Source organism: Gopherus flavomarginatus, chromosome 19, assembly GCF_025201925.1.
Source record: "Gopherus flavomarginatus isolate rGopFla2 chromosome 19, rGopFla2.mat.asm, whole genome shotgun sequence".
NCBI lineage: Eukaryota > Metazoa > Chordata > Testudines > Testudinidae > Gopherus > Gopherus flavomarginatus.
Window position 1 is genome coordinate 19,801,121 of NC_066635.1, and position 25,740 is coordinate 19,826,860.

Consider the following 25,740-nt stretch of genomic DNA (forward strand, 5'->3'; position numbering starts at 1 on the left):
TACAAAGGGTTAGACCATCATCTAATTATGCATTGACTTAAGGGAGACAACTCACATGCCTAAAGTTAAAGCGTGTGTTTGAGCTTGTAGGATAAGGATCAACATCAGTATTTTTCACTTTAAGTTACTATGTTCTCTATTTGCAAATTCTCTTATCTGTCATAAATGGTTAGGACTACAGATGAGCTTAAGCCACTAAATTCAGATTTGGATTCACACTTCTCAAAGTGTTGATGTAATTTGCATGCATAGTGTTGATTTAGACAAGCTATTAGTGGTAGGGAGTACATGTGAAGTACAATTCTCTAAACTTTGGAAACAATCTGGAGCTAAGATTGTAGCTCAGACTCAACTCCAAGTAAGATGCGAGTAAGTAAAATTAAAATAATGACACCATATATGAATCCAACATTTTTTTTGCTACAATGTCAACATTGGTAGATGTAAACATACCATAAATTATCTTCAGATTATCTTCATTTTTTTCATTACAGAACCAAGATAATGTCAGACAACGTTTTAAGTTTTAAGACAACGAGATGGGATGACAACTAATTGTTTAATCTCCTGAGCTAAGCTTACATATATTTGTGAGAAGTGGCCATTTTACAGCACAGCACTTCATAATTTTTTTTTTTACGTCTGTCTCTTTCAAAAAAGATGCACGATTTTATAGTCAACACAAAAATATCAGTTCTGAGAACTGTTAATGAAGTTTTAACATGGGAAATAAGCATACTTTTCTTTGTTGCCATGATGTTACTTGACTGACTGGATGCTGCAGAATTAACTGTGTTGATTGCTGTAGGCGAATGAGCTTCCAGGACCAAATTCTGCACCTTACTTTCAACAGGAACATCTGGTGACAGATGAATAGATGCCTCCCATAACGAAGCTGATGACGGATCTTTTGAACTTGAATGTATGAGCAGAGATTCACTATTACACTGGGTTGAAAAACCAGAGCCCACTTGATTTTTTTTAGCAAATGCATCCAACGAATCAAGTGCAGTACTAAAGTTCTCATGGTGCTGGATTTGTTGACGAATCCATTTGGATAATCCTAATGAAAAACAAAATCGGTACACTACAACCAAACTTACTTTATCTAGATTATATACAGTAGCTATTTCAAGTTACTAAATTGGGCGCTGGTCCTGCAAATATTTACACATGTTTAGCTTCGCTCATGGGAATAGTCAAATTGACTTCAATGGAACTACTCCTGTGAGTAAAGTTAAGCATGAGATTGTTTACAGGATTGAAGTCTTGATTTGTTTATAGCTTTCTATTAACATTTTTCAAAAACTAGAGTACGGATGGTCTTATAATTGATTTTAAAAATTCTCTATCCCATCTTCTCATTTTTCACCTACCCTTCTCTTAAAATAAATTTAAACTGATATCTACTGTTAAGGACAGCAGCAATGCTGAAGCCTTCCAAAATGTTCCTACTGTTGTCCTTTGATATCTGTGTAATGTTTCTCTTGCTTTCCTTCCTGTGCTCTTAATTTAAAGATCATGAATGATTACAAGAGGAATTTATGTATAGACTATATGTTTATTACAGCTTTTTCACTGCATGACAAAAATCTAGCAGTATTTAAATAGTTTGCAGGCTTTGCAGATTAAAAAATAGCGCGTTAGATTTTTTTGAAAGAAGCACAATCACTTAATACTTCAAAAAATATCATACAAGATGCTCACGTGAACCAATATTAATTTTTATAATTATTGTATATCAGAAATCTTAAACAAACGTTTTGATGAATCTGGAAAACTGAAGACTGAGAAAATTAAATTTTCATAAACATTAAAAATACACCTTTTAATCCCTTAAAAATACTCTATATTAGAAAAGGTTTTTTAATTAGCTTTTATTCTTTGAAAAAAATATTACTCTTACCAAATTCACAAACTCTTACTGTGAGTGTGTAAATTACAATATTCTGCTTTTTCCCTTTTGTTTCCTCTCTTCAGTTATCTAAGCATTTGCCTAATCCAAAACAATGTCAGAAAACTGCTTATATGGCAGAATCTGAGCTCCACCTGCTGACTGGACACGAAAATTATCTCCTTTACATTATCCTTTTACTGTGGTTGTTTATAAAGGGAGAAGGGGCAAAGAAGCTATGCAATCTATTCCTAAGAAATTTCTCCTTGACTAGTGTCATGTAAGCCTTATTTTTGTTTTAGTTGCATTAATTTTACTAAACATGAAAAAACTGAATTGATCATGACAGCACAAACAAATGTTCAATGATGCTATGAAAGGAATGGTGGTGCCTCTACCTGTTCATGTCTACAAACCAGCTGGTTAAACCTCTAACTGCTAACATTAGCCCCTGCACTTCACTATGGGTGAAAAACTACTCATACAAATGAATGCAAGTCAGTACCTTTATTTTTCTATTTATCATGGATAATAGTTCTTACATATGTTACAAATTTCATTTTGAACAATGTCAGTTAAATTCTATAAACTGAAGTTTCCTCAATAAATCTTACTACCAGCATGTTCTGAATGGGAATTAAATTAAAATAACAGAATGACTAATTTGTGTGTTTCATTGCATTTTAAGCCTGACACCCAGAAGCAGGGTTTTACAGTTGTTCAGAATTCTAGCTGCACAACCACCGACTTTAATGGATATATTCTATTGTAGCCTTTCCCCACATAACAGATTTCTTTGGGAAATCACCTCTTGAAGCCTAGATTTCCCAACACAACATCCTAATACTAGAATCTTTCCCAGGAGAATCTGAATATCTTACCAGTTATGTATTTATTAGGGTTACTCCTGAAGCGATCATCGACTAACACAAGAGCACCCCAATCCTTTTTGTGACGAATACACCTACAGGAGAACAATGAAAAAGAATTATAAATAAAATGTCTAAAACTGAAAACTATTTCTCTTTTGCATACAGTTGGACGCACAAAAGATGCAAAGATGTGTCAGATGTGCTTTCCTGAGCTCCAACAAGAGAGATATCTGTCAGAGAAGGAATGTAAAAACTGTATCAGAAGACAATTAAGCATAGAAACTGCTTTTTCACACAATTCCTAGAATCACAAGAATGACCATTTGATAACACAAACTAGGTCACACATTATTTCACAAACTGAGCACTTGATGTCTAATAATTACAACAGACGTTATTTGTTTGGCAATCTACTGTTGCAGGAAAGACAGGATAAGTACTGAAAGGAGAGTAGAGAAGAATGTAGGGGCAAGATATGGGAATGCACTGAGTGTGGCTGTACAAAGACTTATAAAACTATGTACTTGCTTTAGTATTTTCTGTCAAGGTTTTAATAAAATAAGGTTCTATACAAAGAAAAAATCAAGATGCAAGGTAATGATGGTTGTTGACTCTGTAATTAAAAGTTTGTTAAAAAGTGGCTTTCTGTAACAATCCTGAAGTGCTACTTTATAGGAAGCAATAATTATTTTTATAATATATGATCTTCTACAGTGTATTTCAGATAAGAGTTTTCAAAGAACTACACAAAAATAAATTAACTGGACTACACAATCCCATGAGAGATACATAAACATTATTATCCTTATTTTACAAATTAAGGAAAACTGAGGCAAAAAGTATCAAGGGGCAGTGGTTTTAGCCTATATCCACAGAAACAACAAGGAGTCCGGTGGCACCTTAAAGACTAACATATTTATTTGGGCATAAGCTTTTGTGGAAGAAAAGGAAAGAAGAAAAACCTCACTTCTGAAGAAAGTTTATGCCCAAATAAATCTTAGTCTTTCAGGCCTGGTCTACACTAGGGATGGGGTGTCGATGTAAGATATGCAACTTCAGCTACCGAAATACCGTAGCTGAAGTCGAAGTATCTTATTCCAACTTACCTCCCGTCCTCACTGTGCAGGATCAACGTCGGCGGCTCCCCGTGTTGACTCCGCTACCACCGCTTGCTCCGGTGGAGTTCCGGAGTCGACGGGAGCGCGTTCGGGGATCGATATATCGCGTCTAGATGAGATGCAATATATCGATCCCCGAAAAATCGATTGCTACCCGCCGATACAGCGGGTCGTCTGGACGTACCCTAAGGTGCCACCAGACTCCTTGAGGCAAAAAGAAGTCTGATTGGATATACAACATCACTGTGTCTAGAGATAGGATTAGAATCCAAATCTTCTAATTCACAGCATCATAACTAGCTCAGCTAAGAATTTTTTCTTGAATATCTTTAAAGCCTCCCATGAAAGAAAAAACTAACAAAACAATTCAAGGCAAAAGATTCCTTCCGAGCTTTTCATTTTTTAGTGCTTTAATAAGTGCTGTTTTAACTTGCCATTTAAATGAATTATATCTACTGGAAACAGATCCCACACTTTCAGTAAAGCAGCATTGCAAGGAGTTCATCGCCCAGTTGTCACCTGGTCATGCACACCATCTGGTATATTCCCAAAGGTTGTTATTACATTTCATGGACTTATGTTACTTCATATACGGTAACAGCACTATATTAAGAGAAAAGTGCCAGATTCAAGACTAACATGCTTCTGCTCCCAACAATCCCTGCAGGACTCTTTTACAGAAAGAAGCTTACATATCTGCGGCAACCACTTTCTAGGACTGTCAGCAAACCCTGTATTTTGATTTATATTCTCTTTTTATAAATGCACTGAAATGTACTGGTTTTTCGTTTCCACGGCTCAATATAATAAAATCTGGGTCAAATTATAATATAAACCAGAATTATTCTCCCCTGTATGCAACTGAGGCTTTTCCAAATACTCCAGAAGGGGAGCCTGTCTTTCCCTTTCAGCTTAGGTTAAAGTGCATCCATTTAAATAGTCAGTCATACAATGAAGACCTTTCATTAGCAACAGATTTTAAGTGAAAAATGTCTATATTTTTAGACAGACAAAATATCCTACATACAGGGGCGGCTCTCTGTCTTTTGCAGCCCCAAGCACGGCAGTCAGGCGGCTTTCGGCGGCATGCCTGCAGGAGGTCTGCTGGTAATGCGGATTCAGTGGCATGCCTGCGGGAGGTCCGCTGGTCCCGTGCCTTCAGTGTACCCGCTGCTGAATTGCTGCTGAAACCATGGGACTGGCGGACCTCCCGCAGGCATGCCACCGAAGGCAGCCTGACTGCCACCCTCACAGCAACCAGCAGGCCGCTCCAAGCATGCGCTTGCTGCGCTGGTGCCTGGAGCCGCCCCTGCCTGTATACTACACAACCAAACTCTCTTCCTCACACTCACTTCCTTCAGTAAGTCTTCCACCACTGATCACCACTCTTGCACCCTCCTGGAACTAAATTTTTTTATTTTTAAAATTACTCTCACTCCCCAAAAGGAAATTAACAAGAGAGATATCTAACAATGAGTATGTATATCATGATCTTTTACTATTCTCCATCATATTCCCCCAATCCCTTCCCCACCCATTATATACATCCCTCGCATGCTGTATGAAGTCAAATTTAGGGTACTTCTGCACAGCATGAGTATAAACAGCAGCATAGCAAGCGAGGCATAGCTTAGGCAAGAAGAGAAAAGACATGTCTGAAGGGTGGAGGCATCTATGCGACTAAAATACTATATAGGCTCTCTATTCACCCAAACTATGCCTCCCCATCTATACTGCTAATTTTGGCAGTGTAGTGTCCTGCTGCTTTCCTGCTGCTGGAGCCATTCCCCTCTGCAGGAAAGACTACCCCCCAGCGGGGACAGGCTCTGCCAGCTTCCACTGCTGAAGCCCTTCCCTGCTGCCGCCCTACCAGAGCCTTTCCCTGCTGCCAGAGCCTTTCACTGCAGTCCGGGAAACGTTCTGGCAGCAGGACACTGCTAAAAATAGCAGTGTGGATGTGGGAGGTGGTGCTTGGGCATGTAGAAAGCCCATATATACTGTAGGGTTCTAGCAGGTCTCCACTCGCTGAAGCAGTGCCTCACTGGCTACACGGCTATTTATACCCATTCTAGCTGTGGGTTTAGTGTCTCTATTCCATATGCCACTGCAAGTGTTGACCTCAATTAGTTCCAATAAACACTACTCTTTCAGAAAGTCTCAGTGACAGAAGTCATGCCAAAAGGAACCCAGTTACCATGCAATCTCTTTAAAGCAGTACTGAGGACAACAGCTTGGTTACATTCTCACTCCCCAATCATTGTTCAGCAAAAACATCAGCTTGCCAAATATCTTGCCTCTTGATTTGCAAGACGTCAGTCTAGTTTTAACCGCGTTAATTGTTACAAGACATTTGTTCCATAGAGTACTCAGGGCAGAAATATTTACAAGGCAGGAATTATAGTTCACAAAGTTATTTACTTTGAAATGAAAGATACGCACTGACTTAAGTGTCAGTCGGAAATCTTTGCATTTGATACTTACATGGCCCATTTTGCTCTATAAAATATGAAAGAGTTCCTGAATTTAAAAGGGCAATACAGTTTCCTAATTAATATTTGCTTGATGTGTTTATGGCAACCTCTTACAGTTAGATTTTACTGATGCCTATCTGAAGAAAGCAGAAATCTGAATATCTGTATTTTAAACAATTCCAAGGATAACATGAAGATGACGTGCAAAAATACCTCTAGTGCTAAGAATGAGGGATTGATCATGCTCGAGAAAGGAGTTTAAAAATGAAAATATTTAAATAATATTCAGCTCTCTGACCTGCCGAGTGCCTGGTTGAGAGCCCTGTAAGCTTGAATTTCATACCACTGGCTACCTGGTAAAAGGCCTCTTGTCTTTGAGTGCTGGTCATTGTATTTCCTCTTTAACTCAACCTAAAAATAAAGTCAAAATATTATTTTAAAATATTTCCTTTTGCAAAATTATACAGTAAAAATAAAAACACACCAAAGTGGTTAATCTATTGGGTATAAGAGAGAGTGAGGGAGGAGGCTGTTAGATAGAACACTGTGTTAAAAAAATATCTTTCTTTCCAGAGGAAATTTCATCCAAGCCCTGCTTAAACCACAAGTGAAAATGAGTTTGGTGGTCCCATCTCAGACCCTATTTGTTCACAACAAACCACTAACCAATTAAGGATAATGACCATTCTTTGCTTAAGATTAGACTAGCGCTGTCTCAGACTAAAGGCAGAGCTGTGTGCCTGGTAATAGCTAATATTAGTGTCATTTGCATAAGAACCACCGTTCATCAAATATAATTGAAATAATATTTTAATGCTAAGCTTCTAGCTCTCATTTTGCAAAAATATCATAAAATTCATAATTGAAAGTTTTATCACAAAGTTTTGGAATATGCAAAGTGGAGATAATTTTGGACATGTGTTTTCCTGTATTGACTCATCAGTGTTTATATATTTCAGTTTTACAGTAAGTGTTGATGCTGTAATTTCTAAAAAATACAGTTGGAGTTTAGGACCTATTTTCCAGTCTTTGAGAAATTACAGATTAGCTTATCAACAGACCTAATAAAAGGCAGTAAGAATTTTTATATATTCTACATAAAGTTTACAATACTGAACATTGTTTCAGTTGAACATTGCAAAGGATTTGTGTAATCACTCTGAGCTTTTATGTCCACAAATATAAATTGTATCTACTTAACCATGAATGATCTAAAACACTACAATATCCAAAACTTACTTGATTGACTGCTCTCTATTAAAATTCTAAATAATATTTCTGTTTTTCAGGTATAATTCATGTTCTTCACTCCGCTTATTTTACTCATACGTAATATGGGGTTCACTCAGTAATAGCTTATCACTCACAATACAGTAATCATATGTTTATCCAGACCTCAGTGGCCTGCTGGTAAAGGATGGATAAGCACTAAATTTGGTCATTTCCATCATTTTCAAGTATAGTCTAAGACTGACTCCTGCCATGCTATACAACACCATCCTCATTTCATTCCTTACAGCAGACAGCAGAGTACTCCAGTTGCTAAAATCACATACCATCCATGCTTACCAGGCTACCAGAGCACACCTAATTGTATCAAACACAGCTAGTTTCTGTTAAGGAATACACAACTGACAGACATGTGCAACGGTTTAATACTGGGAGTAATTCCCTCAACACCTGGCAGAACTGCAGAAAAGAAACTGCATGTAGTGTAATTGTAGCTGTGTCAGTCCCAGGATATCTTTTATTGGACCAACTTCTGTTGGTGAGAGAGACAAGCTTTTGAGAGAACTGACATGAAGAAGAGCTCTACATAAGCTCGAATGCTTGGCTCTCTCACCAACAGAAGTTGGCCCAATAAAAGATATTACCTCACCCACCTTGTCTCTCTAATATTCTGGGACTAATACATCTAAAACACCACAGCAGACATGGGAAGTAAACGTAATATTTGGGCAAAGGAGGGAACACTTCTGAAGTACTACCATGTTTTTTAAAAAAGAAAAGGAGAAAGTAAATGGAATAAATAATAAATTTCTGCTCTATAACCTGAACTCAAAGGCATTTCTTTACATAAATCCTGGACTGCTGGAGCAGCTGTGTAGTATGTTGCCAGCTAGAGAAGAGGGCTAGGATCTCCAGGGCCAGGGTCAGTAAGGAGTGGTAAGCCTCCTGGAGGAAAAAGCCAGCTCCCCCAGGTAAATGGAACCTCTCCTCGCTAGTCAAGGAGCAGTGCTGATATCAACTACAAGAGAAACCCCTTGCCATCCCATTTCAAACACAAGGATAATGATTATTAAAGGTCCATTCTGAGAATGTGAAGAATGATCTCTTATTTGGAAAATATATCCAGCTCCAATATATATTTTCAAAATGTATTGGTTTAAAAAAGACATAAAACTACACAAGAAAGGTTCTTTTCATTGCTCTTTTGCAGAGTATTAACCTTTTTAAACTGACATCTGAAAGGACATGCTTCAGGAGAGAAAACAGCAGACTTCTAACCACATCTGACAGGTAACTTTCAACTTGAATTTGGGTAAGAAATTTTATTTTGTTTACTTATGCCCTTTGAAACAGCCTGTCAAATTTACAAATTCAATCTTTACAGCCAGAAAGTAAATTCAGTTTGATTTCACAGATTTAATATTTGTTCCAGTCACTCAGAGTTTATTGACTGGTACATAAGGTTTCCTTTGTTATTTTTGAAACACATAGAAGCCTTTTCCCCCAAATAGTTTGTAAACATTCATATAATTCTTTACAAAAAACTTTAAACTGTAATTACACATATCTGTGTATTACCATACATGTAACCGCAGTTAGAATAACCAAAGACAGTACTTTTAAATGATTTGAGGTGGAGAATAAAATGTAGGAAACAATCTAAGAAGTGGGTAAACCTAATGAATATTTTAAAATATTAAACAGCCACAAAGTTCTTCTGAAAGTATTTCATAGTACTCTTAATCTCATGATAAATTTCTCAACATGATTTCTTCACAAAGCCTTTTGTCAACATTAATACTTTTATCATTTCTATAGTTTCTTGCTACTTTAAAAGTCTTAGTAAAGCAATATCAGAATAACTTGTCATTCTGTTTTACACCAATTACAATTATTGCAGGCAGTGTCACATCTACACACAGAGGTATATTCATATAAATAAAGTCAGCAAAAACATTGTCACATCAGATAACAAATATTGAGGTCTATATATTAATTATATGAACAATGGATGACAAATAAAGTATTCCATTTCTCTCACTCTAAAGATCAGGTTTCAGCATGAAGTGACTATTTAGATTGCTGAGAGTTAAGGATTCATTATAAGTCTAGTAAAGGTAAAAGGCCAGTGCATGTCATTTTAATCCAATCAGAATCTATTTCATTGTATAACTCTGAATTATCAGGAATCAAATCAACACCCAATTCGAAATGACATGATGCATATGTGAAAAAGCCAGTTTCTCCTGCTAGCAAATATCCTAAATGTGCAGTAAACCACAGGCTAGAAGGGATTAGTTAAAATGTCAAAAGACAGCCTTTTACTTTTACCTGTTCATCCTTAAAAATATACTCTTAGCTATCAGGCATGCTTTACAGACAAATAGTTTCAGCAAGCAGCAGCAGAAGGCCTATGGCAAGCTCTGCCATCTTGCAGCTGTCACAGAGATTAGTCTTTGATCTATCTGGGAGGTCATGGTCACAGCCACATTAGCTGAAGTCTAACAACATTATACCTGTTAACTACTCTTTCTTTTAATACTTAATTAGACAGACTTTCCCCCATTATGGAAAGTTTAACTGAGAAATTTGCTGAGTTTCAACAAAAACTAAATGATATAAACAAACTTTGCTTACTGTGATTTGGAGAGATTTTGCAGCAGTTTATATTACAATTCAAATGTACTTTACAATGCTTTCCTAAAGCAGAAGGCTAATCATAGAGAAAGTTAAAAAGCATTTTACTAGACAAGCTCTTTTGGGGATGGTGTTGAAGGGTGATGGAGAATGGTTTAGGTGAAATGACAATGCTTCACCTGCGAAGACCTGGATTCATCTTTGATTCAGGTGATACAAGAAATAATAGCCTGGCTAGCCTATGGTGAAAACAGCATTAAACTACTCCATTATTGGCCACATGCTGAGGTGATGCTTAGGAGAGTAGCTGGGGTGTGGAATGTCAGGGTGGAGGTTTATTTACAGAGTTACATGCAGAAACCTGTATAGTGCCTTAACTTGCACTGTGTCAGAGAGCAGCACATTTATTTAATTTAACAAAACCCAAAACATTTTAATATATAACATTAGGGCATGCAAATAGCAGCTTATTATGAATTAATAGCTTCTGGAGAAAAACAACAGTGGGATGATCTAGCCACAGCAACATTTAAATTGTATACTTTTAGTTTAATGTTCAGTAAATAAAAAAAAATTTCCCTTTATGGCAGTTTCATATAAAACTGAGGTGAATATAAGTGCATATGACACTAGAAGTTTAAGATACCATCACATAAACAATATATATGAGAAATATTACACTGTCTTATTCACTCATGATAAGCTCTTTAGGACTAAGAGTTCAACCCATAAATAAGAATAAGAACTAATCTGTTAAAACTACTGATTAAAACTATTAAGAAAACTTTACTTCAGTAAAAATAAACACATTGTCCACCAGACACTCAGGCAAAATGGTTTTATCTTCAGCCAAGGATAGGACCTTAGACCTAAACAGTTTATAGCAAAACCAAACTGGAAGAGAGAGAATGTGCATTAGGAGCGTTTACTGTTCAATATCAGCATACCATAAACACATGTATCAGTATAAATATCACAATATAAATTTCAATGGCTAAACTAAAGTACAAGGTCTTATATGCCGAGTAACTTAAATAGACAAAATCAGTATGGTTGTGTTTTATTTTATCTGGCATATTTTCAAGATTTTTAGAGGCCGTATTTTATTTAACCAAATGCAGTGCTATATTTTGCTAAAATGGAAAAAAAAACCAAACTGGGTCTCTGCCAAAAGTTAAAAAGTCATGCTCACTCTTAGATATAACAGCACTTCAGAAACTATTTTTTCCAACTGTTCTCTATGTTCCCTTTTAAATTACAAACTGATACACAACAGAAAGAACACTGAAGACAAGGCAACAACTCAGCATTGTAATGACATAAATGTAAACACCGAAGGCAGCACTGATGAAAACCCTCACCAGAAACCTGCTACCTTCTTTATAGTACCACTTGGTGGTGCTTTGAGAGTCACTGCTAAAGAGACTAGAGATACGATGATTCCAGATTGGATAAGGCTAAACAAATATTGACACTCTACCAATATATTTGTGCATTTATATGGGTACACATACATATTTCCTCCCCTACATCCTTCCACTGCAGATTTAAAAAGCAAAATATATTGTGACAGACCCAGGCCAGTGGGGTACAGGAGTCTGGTAGAGGGCAAATATACTGGTCACTGGGTGAGTAGTTTTCTGTTCCCTGAGTGACCAGAGCAGGAGCTGCACTAGAGTAATCAGGAAACTGCTAGAACCAATTAAGGCAGACAGGCTGATTAGAACACCTGCAGCCAATCAAGGCAGGCTAATCAGGGCACCTGGGTTTAAAAAGGAGCTCACTCCAGTTTGGGAGGGGGGAGTCAGAGGAGAAGAAGTGTGTGTGAGGAGTGGGAGCAAGAGGCGCAAGGAGCTGAGAGTGAGAGGGTGTGCTGCTGGAGGACTAAGGAGTGCAAGCGTTATCAGACACCAGGAGGAAGGTCCTGTGGTGAGGATAAAGAAGGTGTTTGGAGGAGGCCATGGGGAAGTAGCCCATGGGGAAGTAGCCCAGGGAATTGTAGCTGTCATGCAGCTGTTACAGGAGGCACTCTAGACAACTTGAAACCACAGGGCCGTGGGCTGGAACCCGGAGTAGAGTGTGGGCCTGAGTTCCCCCCAACCTCCCAACTCCTGACCAGACACAGGAGAAGTTGACCCAGACTGTGGGGAAGATCACTGAGGTGAGCAAATCTGACAAATAAGTGCAGGACCTACCAAGGTAGAGGAGGAACTTTGTCACAATATATTAAAAAAAAAAGAAAAAAAAAAAAAGGTCTTAAATCTATCTTCTTAAAATCTCATGTCCAGTTAGGGTCTGCCTTCATACTCGTTCAGAACATACTTGCCATCTAGTCACCCTCTTGATGAGTGCCAAGTGACCATAAAAGTTTGTGAATGTAGGAAAGTGAAAGACATCATATCCCTTATTTTCTTTTTTTGTTTGAAATTTTTTTTAAGTAGAAGTAGCATTAAACAGTGTAGCATTTAACATTTTTTCCTTCAAAAGTAGTAACAACATCTGTGAGAATTAAGACTAAATAGTGAACATGTAAAGACCAAGGTACATCACAGAACATGTTTCACTCCTCAGTAGGCTCACTAAAAGCTGTATCTAAACACACAGTCTCAATTTGTTAACCCATAAAGACTAAGATATTAACAGTAGGACACTACTTTCAAACTGGTGCAGTCACTTCATGGGCAAACAAAGGCTTGAAATATGCAAATGTCTATCACCTGTAACCTGTCAAACCAGTTTCTGTGTATGCTGTAGAATAGCTTATTTTATAATCATACCAATGAACACCTTGCAAAGTGCTAAAGATAAAATCCAGATTACTTAATACAGATCATTCTACTTCACTTTCACACACAGTTGCCACATTTTTCTGTTTAAAAAAAAAATCTTCATGTGTGTATAGCGTTTAAAGATATGCTAAGGGTCAATACTATCTTTCGATACGATCAAGTCTTTGTATTGCTTGGTTATCTATAGAATGCTGTGCTGTGTCTCTCTGTCGCCACCCACAGTATTCTGTAGCACTGCTTTGGGCTGGATAAATCAGACAAGCTCAGCTGTGTGCAATCATATCGCCTTCTAGTGGCTGAAGCTTACTGAGGCTATAAACTAATCTTACTACAAGAGCATAAATATTTCACAAGTTGACACTAGCAGTTTTAAAATCTAATTTATTTTTAAGGTTTAAAAGGCCCACAAAAATTATCCGCCTTAATGTATGGGCATGAATGTGAAATAAAAGGGCACGAATAGTGCAAAGCTATCTGAACTCTAAAATATTTTAAGTAATCAACTCCTTTTTTTGACTGCCGCTTAGAACGTCAGGGACCTCCCAGTCCCCACCATGCAGATCTCAACCTCTCCAACATACACTTTTTAGGGTTTTTTTCTGTAACGGTAATCGAGAAGAAAGGTTCTCATCTCTGTAGTTACATCTGCAGCTCCAGAACACAGCACCATATCATTCAAATCTCTTGCATTTTGCAGACTGCTTCTTCCATACAGTACAACTCAAAAATGACTGGGCTCTGGAGTTCATGGGATTTGAATGGAGCAGTATCTGGAGGCCAATGTCTCCTGTAATGGAGATGGAATCAAAGCTAGTCAAAAATCAAGGAAATTGGCAGAATGGAAACAGAATGAGATAAAGTCACAACAGGGAAGAGAGGCTGTAGAGTAAAAAAATCACTGAGGCAATTTGATAGACTAACCCCATAATTCAAAACTATAAATATGAGGGAGCACCCATAGACAACTATCATGATCCTGCATCTTATCATTTCTCTGTGTATCTTTCTGTGCCAGAACAGTATTAATACTACATGTGAAAAGACATATTTCTTTTATTTTTGATCCACAGAGTGCCTTTTCACTTGAAGCACTTCATTCATTCCCAAGTATTCTCACTCTTAATCCCAGTGACAAAGACTGTAGGAAAGACTGTATATAATGTTAGAGCCACTGAACACTTTTAGTATTGTCAACGACAGCATGTGGCATTTCACCGATCTTGAAGTTTTGCGGTTTGACAAATCATCTAGCACATTCACCCCAGGCCCATCTACTCATCTCAGTCTTGTAGGCTTTGAGGGACTGTGAACAAGTGACTTGATTAAAATCTAATGCAACCAAAACTCTCCTCTGAAGAGAAAATTCAATCCATTTCCAGTGAAGCAGAAATGAAAAAAATCAAACAGCTTCCCCTGAGGTACAACGCTGCTGCATACGCGCAGTGCCACTGCGTCTAAGGTGAAGTGGTAAGTGTCAGTCATCCTTACAAATCCCCAAGGTGATAGCTTCACTTTTAAAGCCTTCAACATTCTTTGACAGTAAAGTAAAAACTTAAAGGTCAACACTACTTGCTAAGGACAAGATAAACACAAGAAAATCACTTTGGAATTTTTCATGGATCAGAAAAGTAAACTATTAAAGGTAAAAGAAAAGTTTCGATTTGCTCTATTATTTATCCAAAGGCTTAACTGAGGGATATATTTAGGGATGACTCTCTTAATCTGTGCCAACATATTGACATTACTGTTGCACCAGCAGAAGAGAAATGCCATCCACTAGCCTTGTCTGATAATCTGAACTTAAAATGTTATCTTTCTAACCCAGAGGAATTCTATAGTTTACAAAATTTTGCAGCTAGTTACCAAAAACTCAGCCTCTACTATCCATAATTTTTTATTTACATAAAAACTTTTTGCAGCATAATTAGTACTGGGAATAATGGTGGGAGAGGAGTTATTTTTCAGTATTAGCAAAAAAAATGTCTTTAAGGCAAAGGGTGTATAGTCTCTCTAAAATTTCTTTCTGCTTCAGGCTAATACGCAAAATTGACAGCAAGCATAGCTTACACTTGTTGAATGGCTTTTAAAATTTTCGAGACAAAAACAAAAAGCACTCTGAATTTAGTTTTAACACCCCTTTCTGGCCACATTCTCCACAAAAAGTGGCTCAGATGCCAAAGCTAAAATTTTATCTACATCTGGTATTTTAAGTGGGCTAAACCCTAACTTATTTTCCTCCAAAGAGAAAAAAATTGAGAACAAGAGCAATATCCTCCCAACCACCTTGACAAGATGTGATGTTTTACATACCACAGTCCTCAGTAACCACTGCCATTGTTACTATACTTTACAATAGGGGTAGGCAACCTGCGGCACGGGTGCCGAATGTGGCACGCAAGCTGGTTTTCAGTGGCACTCACACTGCCCGGGTCCTGGGGGGTTCTGCATTTTCATTTAATTTTAAATGAAGCTTCTTAAACATTTTAAAAGCCTTATTTACTTTACATACAACAATAGTTTAGTTATATATTATAGACTTATAGAAAGAGACCTTGTAAAAACGTTAAAATGTATTACTGGCACGCGAAACCTTAAATTAGAGTGAAAAAATGAAGATTCAGCACACCACTTCTGAAAGGTTGCCGACCTCTGCTTTACAATAACAAGCTGAAATAATTTATGGTACCTGGTTGCAAGACAATCACATAATGCCAATTACCTGGAAAACGTAACACACACATAATTAGTAATCTTTTAATACTCACAATTTGAATACATGCCTCTTGAAATTTCAAACTATGGCCCCTAATCACTGTTATTGTAAATCTGGGGGCTTGCTAATATAATGTTGTGCATTGCAATCTTCTACAAATAATCAAATCTATTCATCACAACCTTTACTATTTTAAGAAGGTATTTTATTCAATTTGTTACTAAATATACTTGTACAGTGATGGAAAGGAGAGGGGCACATGAGCATCTAGATGGATAGCACTCATATCCTTATTCACTGGCCCTTCCTTTAGATCAGATGACTTACTATTCTTTTAAAAACCAGCTTCTATAAGAGCATCCTTTGAATAGTATCTCATGTTTATTTTTCCTTTAAAATTTTTATAAGGGTTTTTTATGATCCCGTTAGTGTTTGCCCCTTTTCAGCAAGGGAGAAACTGACTGTACAAAAGAAACAATGAAATTGACCACACTTTTGCATTTGATATCACTTAGTGTAAGCAAAAAAGTTATTTTTTTGAGTGGGTTTTTCAGTTATACTGAACATATGGTGTTTCTTGTAATTACAGCAGATATACTATTTTAAGTCAGTTAACATAATTTAACATAATAACAAGTTGATAGTTTTCCTTTTAAAGCAAAATTGTTCAGAAACAAACAGCTTAGAACTTTCAAAACTGTAGAGCAATAATAAAACATCCAGTTTCATTTTAAAGAGACACTTTAAACTTCATTGTATAGTATTCAAATAATGCCAAAAATCTTTGTAACAACATTTCCAAAAAACTGTAACTATGTATCAATTTTCCTGTATCTTAAAATGACTATTTACTTTTCCCAAAACATGATGGGATTAAAAATGAAAATTTCCTAATTCTAGGATTTAGCTATTTAATATTAGTATTTGCATGGCTCACAGTATCTGTTTTTTATTAACTGATTTTTTTAATTGACTCAAGTGTGAAAGTCATAGGTAAATGAGGACCATAACTGCTTCCATGAAGTGATAGTCTACACTAGTGCAAGAAAAATGAACCAACAGTGTCATGTAGAACAGAAGCTTCATTTTCATTCAGAATAAAAATGTATTTCAGTCAGCATTTAACTAGTGTAAATTTCTCTTTCCCTATACAAGGAACAATAAGGAAAAAATACAAGCTAAAAAAGGTTGAGACACGGATGGAAATAAGTTTAAATATTAAGAAAAGTTGCTGTTTATTAACTGGAAATTTCCATCACCAGTTTTGATTTGTTGATTCTTCATCAAAGAAGTGAAGAAACCCCAGCTGTACAACTGATTTCTTTACATTAAAATACCGAATACATAGCAATGAAAAATGAAATTCAAATGTGTTCCATCATGGCTCACAGATTACACTCCTGGAAACAATAAGAAGGGTATTTGCCTTCATAGTTTATATTCAAATCATAGCAGCTGACTAAAGGAAATATGTAAAAGATTCTCATTATAAGTCAAACCCTCTTCCAGTTGCTGAATAATATCAATGCACAGAAACTGCAGTGTTATCCAGTTTATTTTCTTTTTACACATCTATTCACATAAAAGGGTTTGAATGTTTTTTCTACATATTTTGGTTGAGTAAAGGTCTCACTTAACTGTTCTACAATCATAAAGTATTCTCTACTGTAGTACACTCAAAAAAGCACCTGGGAAGTGGAAGTCGAGAAATCCTATCTGGGAAAGTCAGGTTAATGCTTGCACTATCAGAGTTGCCCATTATCAACATTTCGTAGCAAGTCTTTTTATTTTCAGGCCCCCAAAGAAAGAACAGTAAATTATGACTTGAACTAAACAAGTCACACTTGGCTCCAAAATCAAATTTTCCTACCTCTATTTTCAGGTCCCTGAGGTAGGCAGAGGAAATCCTGGTCACAGCCAAAGAAGTCATTTTTGGCTCTGAAACATATTTTCCTGCTTCTTTAGAGCCAAACTCGACCACTGAAAGTACTACAGCTTTACATAGTACTTTAATGTTTCTCTTTTTATTTTTGCTGTAGTAATCTGATTCTTAAACAATATGAAGGCATTTTAAATAATACAGAATTGGTCCTATGGCCTCCTTTTCCTAAACATCATCTTTTTCTTTTATTGCGGTCCAGTATTCTTCCAAGTCTTAATTATCTTCATTTCCATAATATGAAGAAGGTAGGTTTAGACTGTTAAACTAATGCATTTAAAACAATATGTGCCTAGAATGCTGGATTGGGCCAAATGCCGGGAGGGGAAGTCAAAATAAATAAATAATATCCTAAAAGGGATCTTGTTTTCAAACAAACAGATTAAGTACATAATACGAACTACAATTTAAAATCTCTACCATTATTTAAGTGGACTGAACATATTATTTGAAAACCTTTTTCCTCTCATCCTTAACTACCTGAAGTAGCACCTTATGTTTTCTCCAATGATATGGAGAAAATTACATTTAGCATTATACCGCATACTTTACAATGGGACTTTTACCTGAGTAAAGACTGTAGGATTGGATCCATAACATTACAATTCCAAACATACAAAATTATTTTAGCATCAAACAACATGAATTTGGGATGACAAAGCCTTCTCAGTCACATTATGTATATTCTTTAACAACACAGTTCACTAGCATTAGCATCAAATTACAAATCATAAAACATGTTTAGAAAGCAGGTTGAGCAGAGACAAGCTATATTAGCAGTGGAGATGAGCTAACACCAAACTGCCAGTTTAAAACACTAGTCTCTAAGGCCTCAATCCTACAAACCTTTACGCTTGCACATAGTATTAGTGAAACTAATGGGATCACTCAGAAAAGTAGGATCTATGCGCAAGTGTAAGGGTTTGTAGGACTGAGCCTGAAGAGGCCTTTTATTAACCTGACTTGCAACTGTATTTCCATAAAGCACCAGTGACATTTTTTAGTGACAGAGAAAATCACTGGGTGATATAATTTAGGGATCTGCCTAACAAATGTTCAACACTTGCATTTCCTTTTTTAAAAAGGAAGTCAGAATTAGTTCCAGTATCTTCTGTCTTCAGCATATTTCTAATTCTCTAAAGTCTCTGTTCTATCTCCAGATAGTTGAATAGCAATATACTTTTGTGACCTATATCTTTATTATTTTATTATATTTATTATGAATTATCTGTTGCCTATTCAAAGCACCTCCTAAAATTTGAAACACACTTAGAAAGTTTTATAATTTCCAATACTTTTTAACTCATCCATTTTCCAATTAATTGACTGCCACAAAATCTACAGAAAAGCTGCCCAACTATATCATAGGACCACAATCCTAAACTCCACTTGTGAACCTCGAGCTTTCTTTGATACCTGCAAGCAAGGAAGCATCCCCTGAATGTCAAAAATCTGGGCTCTGCTGGACTAAGGAGCTAAATGAATTCCACCGTAGAGGACCTGTCAAGGAGAATAACCTGTCACAAGCATCCTCTCATTTACTATGAGGGAGTTCCAACTTGAGGGCTTCCCCAAAGTCAAATGACATGGGGGAGGGGGAGAGGGGGGAAGGTGATCTCTCAGGTAACCAAGACCCAAACATGTTAGGGCCTTAAAGGTTAAAACCAATACCTTTAATTTCACCCAGAAATGTATTGGTAGCCAAAACAACTCTGAGTAGGGTTATTGCATAATAAAGTACTACTCAATACAGAGGAGGGTGGCAAAAGTCTGGCTCAACATTACAATACGTAGGCTGTCTATCTGAGCAAAGATTTTCTATATACTTACAAACATAACTGCTATATCAATTTTTAATATAAAGCACTGTATTCTAGCTCCCAACTGCTTTAAAACATGCTTTTGTTTTAGCTCTGAGTTTTTAAATGACACACAAAATATTTAAATGACACATAGTAATAGCCATATGAGAGTGGAATGTATTATCAATCTCTTTCAGAGGATAGAATAATTCCCACACCCCTCCTGTATGCCACAAACAACTGGACTAAATATCAGAGACTGATCCGCATGAGACTCAAGTTTTCATGATTCAGTGCATCATATAAATCAGCTATTCAAGAAAGTAAATTAGCTTCTGACTCAAGTAGTAATGCATTCACCTGCCTAAAACAAATTGGAATTCTTAAATTAGCAGTATCCAAAGAAAACAGTGCCTTAATCCAACTCTGATGCAAACTGATCACAAATATTTAGATAAATTGGCCTAAAGGAAAGCCATCACAATGTATTACTTACGGCAAACACTAAGAAGAGGAGATAATCCAAGATTCTTATCTTTGGGATCAGTACAAACTCTATATTTTTCCTGATTGTCTTTGTCACACTGTTTTCAGTGTTTCAGGGTAGGAGCAGTTAAATGTGTGGTCTCAAATGCCTGAAAACCCCTAGTAGGGCACCCGCTGCCCCAGCCCATAAAGGAAAGAAAAAGGACTTAAGCCTGATTAAATGAGTACAATCATTAAATGAATCTGCATCATAAGTAGGATGGCAATTTCTCTGCAGGCCAAGTATTATTTAACCCCTTGGCAATAGGACTTGTGGTTTTTGGATGCTAACTGCGAATGTAAAATGCAGTAACAGCCAGCAAAGCTCAATCATTTATGGCAATGCGTTAAGGCTTAATTTGGCCCAACTGCCTATGCACGTACATACACAATACTGCTTAAAGTCATAAATGTATTCTAGAGAGCAGCATTGCTTGGCACTCCAATTTTCATATACATTTTGTAGGCAATACATACACATTTTATGAACTTGTAGGTGGTAGTGGCGCCAGTGTTTTGATCATTTAAAATTAACTCAGCAGAATTTAAAAGCATTATAAGAAAAGTATGAAAATAGGCTAAAAACATCCTTTCTAGTTTTGGGGTTATGTATATTGATCCACGAAGACTGTGGTGGCAAACCACAGTTTGCAACTGTTGATCCAAATCAACCGCAGTAAGAATTTTTGTAAGCAAACTAGCTTTTCTCTTATATTACTATATTGCGTGTGTATTATTCTGTATAAATTCAACAGATCTGGAAAAGGAAATATATGAATCTAAGTATCTGTTTTATGTTAAATTTATTTAATCTCAATCAGTAATACTAAGTGTTTAATCTTTCCAAAATATGAATTGCAGTTCCAAGTGAGAATTGTGATTTTGGCACCTGCCCTTCATTATCATCAGCCAATTTCATTATAACAGCTGGATGCCTCATTTCTTTCCTGCACTATAGTGCACTTCAGAATTATTTTGCAGTCATGCAAGCACTACCATAAGGCCACAAACAAATCTTCAGGGAGAAGAACTGCCACCATAAAGGTGACAATCTGAGCTCTAGTGGCAAAAGGAGTAACATACACGAGGCTGATCCAGAACTTTCTGAAATATCTGACAAGCTTAAAGCTAGGAACAAAATAAAGCATTCCTCAATTGAATTTACATAGAAGTAGTGCTAACTAGATGTCACTTTGAACCTTAGTTGCCTTTTGCTCAACATGTCTACAATAACAACTAGCTTTCCCAGTATTATCTTAGGAGCACTGCCATGCACCAGCCAGCTCTTCAGATCTGATGCTAAGAGACTGGTGCATGCCCTTCTCTCATCTAGAATTGATCACTGTGGTGCTTTGTGCAGTGGCATTTCTAAATATATATACTCAGAAGTTCAGCCTACTTGCAATTGGCAGCTAGTGTTTTTAGCCTTGCTTAAAAATTTAGTTTTCTTAAATCTAACTTTTAAAACTGGAAAATATCCCAACAATATTGATATGTGTTATTTAGTGAACAGTAATGGTTTGTATTGTCTGGCTCTAGATTTTATTTCAAATCTGGCTGATGTATTAAATAAATATATATATATATATACACAAACACACACACACACACACACACACACAGGTAATCATAATTTATCCTTGACTCACCTCTTTGAGTTTAGTGTTGCCAGGGCCAGCTCCAGGCACCAGCGCAGGAAGCAGGTGCTTGGGGCAGCCAATGGGAAGGGGCAGCACATCCGGGTCTTCGGTGGCAATTTGGCAGTGGGTCTCTCAGTGCCTCTTGGAAGGAAGGACCAGCCACCAAATTCCCACCGAAGACTGAAGAGGCGCAGTAGATCCGCTTGGGGCAGCAAAAAAGCTGGAGCCAGCCCTGAGTGTTGCATACAATACCATTTAGAATATAAAAATCACCCACTTTTGGAGATCACCTACTGCAGGGACAATGTGGGAGGGTTCCAACCACTTTAAAGAATAACTGTGGAAAAACTTCATTTTAATATATAAAGGTCTCTAAAATAAAGCATTTCTAATTACCCCTCTAACTTTACAATGAGGAACAAGACTTTTTAGCATATGCACATTTTGAGTTTAAAACACTGTGTGCCAATCTTTTAGCCAGGAGGAAAATGTTATGGATGAGAACTAAGTGATTAAAAAAAAAAAAGATTAAGCTAGAAACACTCAAAGAACATTGCGCTAGCAGGCACCTTAAACTAATATAATTTTACTAGTCCTTATAGGATTCACTTTTCCCCCCCCCCACCAGCAGTACCTACACATGCATTTTGGACAACAAAGAAATCTTTGATTATGCACTTAAAATGCAGAATGCATCCCAAAAGCTAAAGAAGCTAAGCCAGTTTGGCCTGTCAAGTCCAAACTTATTACTTGTTTGTTTGATTTGGCTTACTTATAACCAATGTCTGGCAGCTCTACTGTTTATTATGTGATATTTCATTTTGGTTGTTAGCTCTGTACAGCTGTATGAGGTTATTTTATAAAGCACCTTTCAAAGTTATGTAGTAGTAATGGTGGTGGCTATCATCACCGGGAAAGAAAAGGAACCAACAGCTGGATGACTGTTTAGTTGGCACACACAGAACACTAATAAATAGTGTTACGAATAAATTTGAATAATATGCGTTCTTATGTTTATTTGGTACTGCAACCACTATATTCCTGACTGATCTCATGGCATGCCAACTGCCCTTTAGCATAAGGGTGGAAACTCTGGACTTCTACACTTAGCAGAGATAGTTACCTCTAATTAGAATTCAGGTCAGCTGTGTATAAAACATTTAATGCAAACATGGATATATTTTAACGTAAATACCTTTGTATGCTCAGATCCCAAAAGGTAGAAAATCCCTATTTATTTTAGATTATACTGTTAAGGATGACACTCTGGCTTTATATATCGTAGGGATCACCACATTTTATTTTTTTACAAAGAGTTTCTTCTTGGCCTATTAATTAATATCCATATGTGCCCACAGATTAACCAGACACATAAATGCTAATCTTTTCCACTGTATTGCTGTATCTCTTAGTTTTGATGTTATGGAAGAGGATGCTCATGTACCTGGAGGATGAAATTGATTTTATATTTAAACAATTGCCTCACTTTAGAGGATTTGCATCCACTTCCAAACAGTGTTATTTTATTATGGTGCCATATTTAAAATAAAAACTGGGACATTTTGGTGGCAATATTTTTTAGGGTTGTGAAACAGTCATACTGAAGACAAAAGTACACTTTTAAATGTGGCCAGATGTTGCTCCTGCCACCTTCTAACTCAACAGCAAAATATGCATATTTCTTGGAACTGATGGATATTTTCTAGTAAGTTACTGTGCTAAATGAGTTTATCATGAAACAGTGAATGTGTGTCACTGACATTCACTTTGAGCACAAGACCAGCTTTGCTGTTGCCTACACTCTTGACTTCTCTCTTCACTTCAAACACTTTTCATCACACTGAACACTTCTTCCATTGGTCTGTTCGCTACTGGTAAACCAAGAGCAAATTCTACTCTGTGTAGCAACATATCTTTGGGTGTAAATCAGGCACCCATAAGCAATTATGGCAGTAAAAGAAAAATACTTCCAATGTTGTCAGTTGAAAAGTGGTAAATACTCCTAAATTATTAGAACTAACAAATGTCAACAGCAAGATATCATAGTGCAGGAAAACACTGATTTCTTCAGTTACAAAAGAGCCATATGAAAAAAGAAACAGCAGTCACATATTCTGTTCACTGAAATATTGTGCTTAGATTTTCAGTATTAAGATTGGCAGCCCTTGCTTAACTGAACAGTGAAAGAAATGGCTTCAGATGCTTTGGAGAACTTTTAGTTATGGGAACTCTGATCTGTATTTTCTTTATTCCTCAGTTAGATTATACAAAACTCTTAGTATCCTTTAGTAATGTAGTTATCTGATTTATCTCGGTCACGAGGCAACCCATGAAATTTTTTCACTGGAGGATGTGTCAAAGTTTTACGTTATTCATGGATAAAGCAAGTTGACAAGAGGTACAGTTGAAGGGAAAGGGAATTAAAAGTATGAAGACTAAATTTAAGCTGATGTATTCTGAAGTCTAACTAATCAATTATAATTTTTGTGCTTCTATAACATCTAGGAGCCTTAGTCATGGACCAGGTTCCCATTCTGCTAGATGCTGTACAAAGATAAAATAACTACTGAACAGGTTTGAGATAATTCGTAGAATTTCATATCAAATATATGGCACTTTCCGTAGCATGCCCTTGTTTTGGAATTCGCTCCCACTGGAAAGATGTCTCAAGCATGTCAACTTCTACCACATGCTGTAAGACGTATTTATTCAGGTTTTCAATTAGTCCATAAACTGAATTTCCTCATTTCTGCTTCTTTCAGGGGAGTGGCCACGAGTCATGAAATATGCCACCAGTTAGTGGAGCAAAACGACTTAGCAAGCACTCAGGGCTGGTCTATACTTAAACTGTAAATCGACTTTTAAGCCACACTGCTTCAGGTACGTAACTGAAGTCGACATAACTTAGACTGACTTACAGTGGTGTCTACACCGTGCTATGTCGACAGGAGATGCTCTCCCGCCAACTTACCTTCTGCCTCTCCGGGAGGAGGAGTACAAACCTCGATTGGCAGAGCACTCTCCCATTGACTTAGCTTGTCTTCACCAGACTCACTAAATCGACATCACTGCATCAATCGCAGCAGTGCAGATTTAGCGGGAAGTATAGACGAGCCTTTAGAACTAAATCTCTCACTGAATTTGATTAACAAAGGACCAAAACTATAACAACACAAGCATTGCAAATGAGGACTAAGATGCACTGACAATTATGTGGCAAAGCTTCCACAGCTCCTGTCTGCGTTATGCCAGAGTTTTCCCAGTACGTCAGGTTCCTCTTCTTCATGAATACTTAATCTTCCCACTGACTACCCCCTACTCCAGGAAGGACTGAAACAATAATCAGGGTAGCAAAGAACCAAAAGTCTGTATTAGTTACAGGTCTAAGGGTACTCTTTTTATTTGGGTACATACATTGCACGTCAGTCTCTCTCAGATTACTCATTACATCTTTCTTTCATATTTTATTATTTTTAATCCCTTTACAAAACATAATGGATCTAAACGTGAACCCTTTACTCACACTGATGAGCAGTTACTGACACAAGCAGTCTCACTAAAATTATCAGAGGGGTAGCCGTGTTAGTCTGGATCTGTAAAAGCAGCAAAGAATCCTGTGGCACCTTATAGACTAACAGACGTTTTGGAGCATGAGCTTTCGTGGGTGAATACCCACTTCCTCAGATGCATGTAGTGGAAATTTCCAGGGCCAGGTATATATATGCTAGCAAGCAAGCTAGAGATAACGAGGTCAGTTCAATCAGGGAGGATGAGGCCCTGTTCTAGCAGTTGAGGTGTGAAAACCAAGAGAGGAGAAACTGGTTCTGTAGTTGGCAAGCCATTCACAGTCTTTGTTCAATCTTGAGCTGATGGTGTCAAATTTGCAGATGAACTGAAGCTCAGCAGTTTCTCTTTGAAGTCTGGTCCTGAAGTTTCTTTGCTGCAGGATGGCCACCTTAAGGTCTGCTATAGTGTGGCCAGGGAGGTTGAAGTGCTCTCCTACAGGTTTTTGTATATTGCCATTCCTAATGTCTGATTTGTGTCCATTTATACTTTTCCGTTGAGACTGTCCAGTTTGGCCGATGTACATAGCAGAGGGGCATTGCTGGC

The 25,740-nt window shown here is 37.0% G+C and overlaps 1 protein-coding gene across 3 annotated transcripts in view; it reads right to left on the reverse strand.

The window, feature by feature from the left end:
• The window catches only part of BRIP1 (BRCA1 interacting helicase 1), a 196,402-nt gene that overhangs the window by 86,925 nt on the left and 83,737 nt on the right, over nt 1-25,740 (reverse strand). For all 3 annotated transcript variants that reach the window (XM_050928766.1, XM_050928767.1, XM_050928768.1), the window contains exons 17-19: nt 6,654-6,766; nt 2,776-2,858; nt 740-1,063 (exon numbers count right to left, since the gene is read on the reverse strand). In XM_050928766.1, the coding sequence (XP_050784723.1) occupies nt 740-1,063; nt 2,776-2,858; nt 6,654-6,766 (520 nt within the window). The remainder of the gene's footprint in view (nt 1-739; nt 1,064-2,775; nt 2,859-6,653; nt 6,767-25,740) is intronic.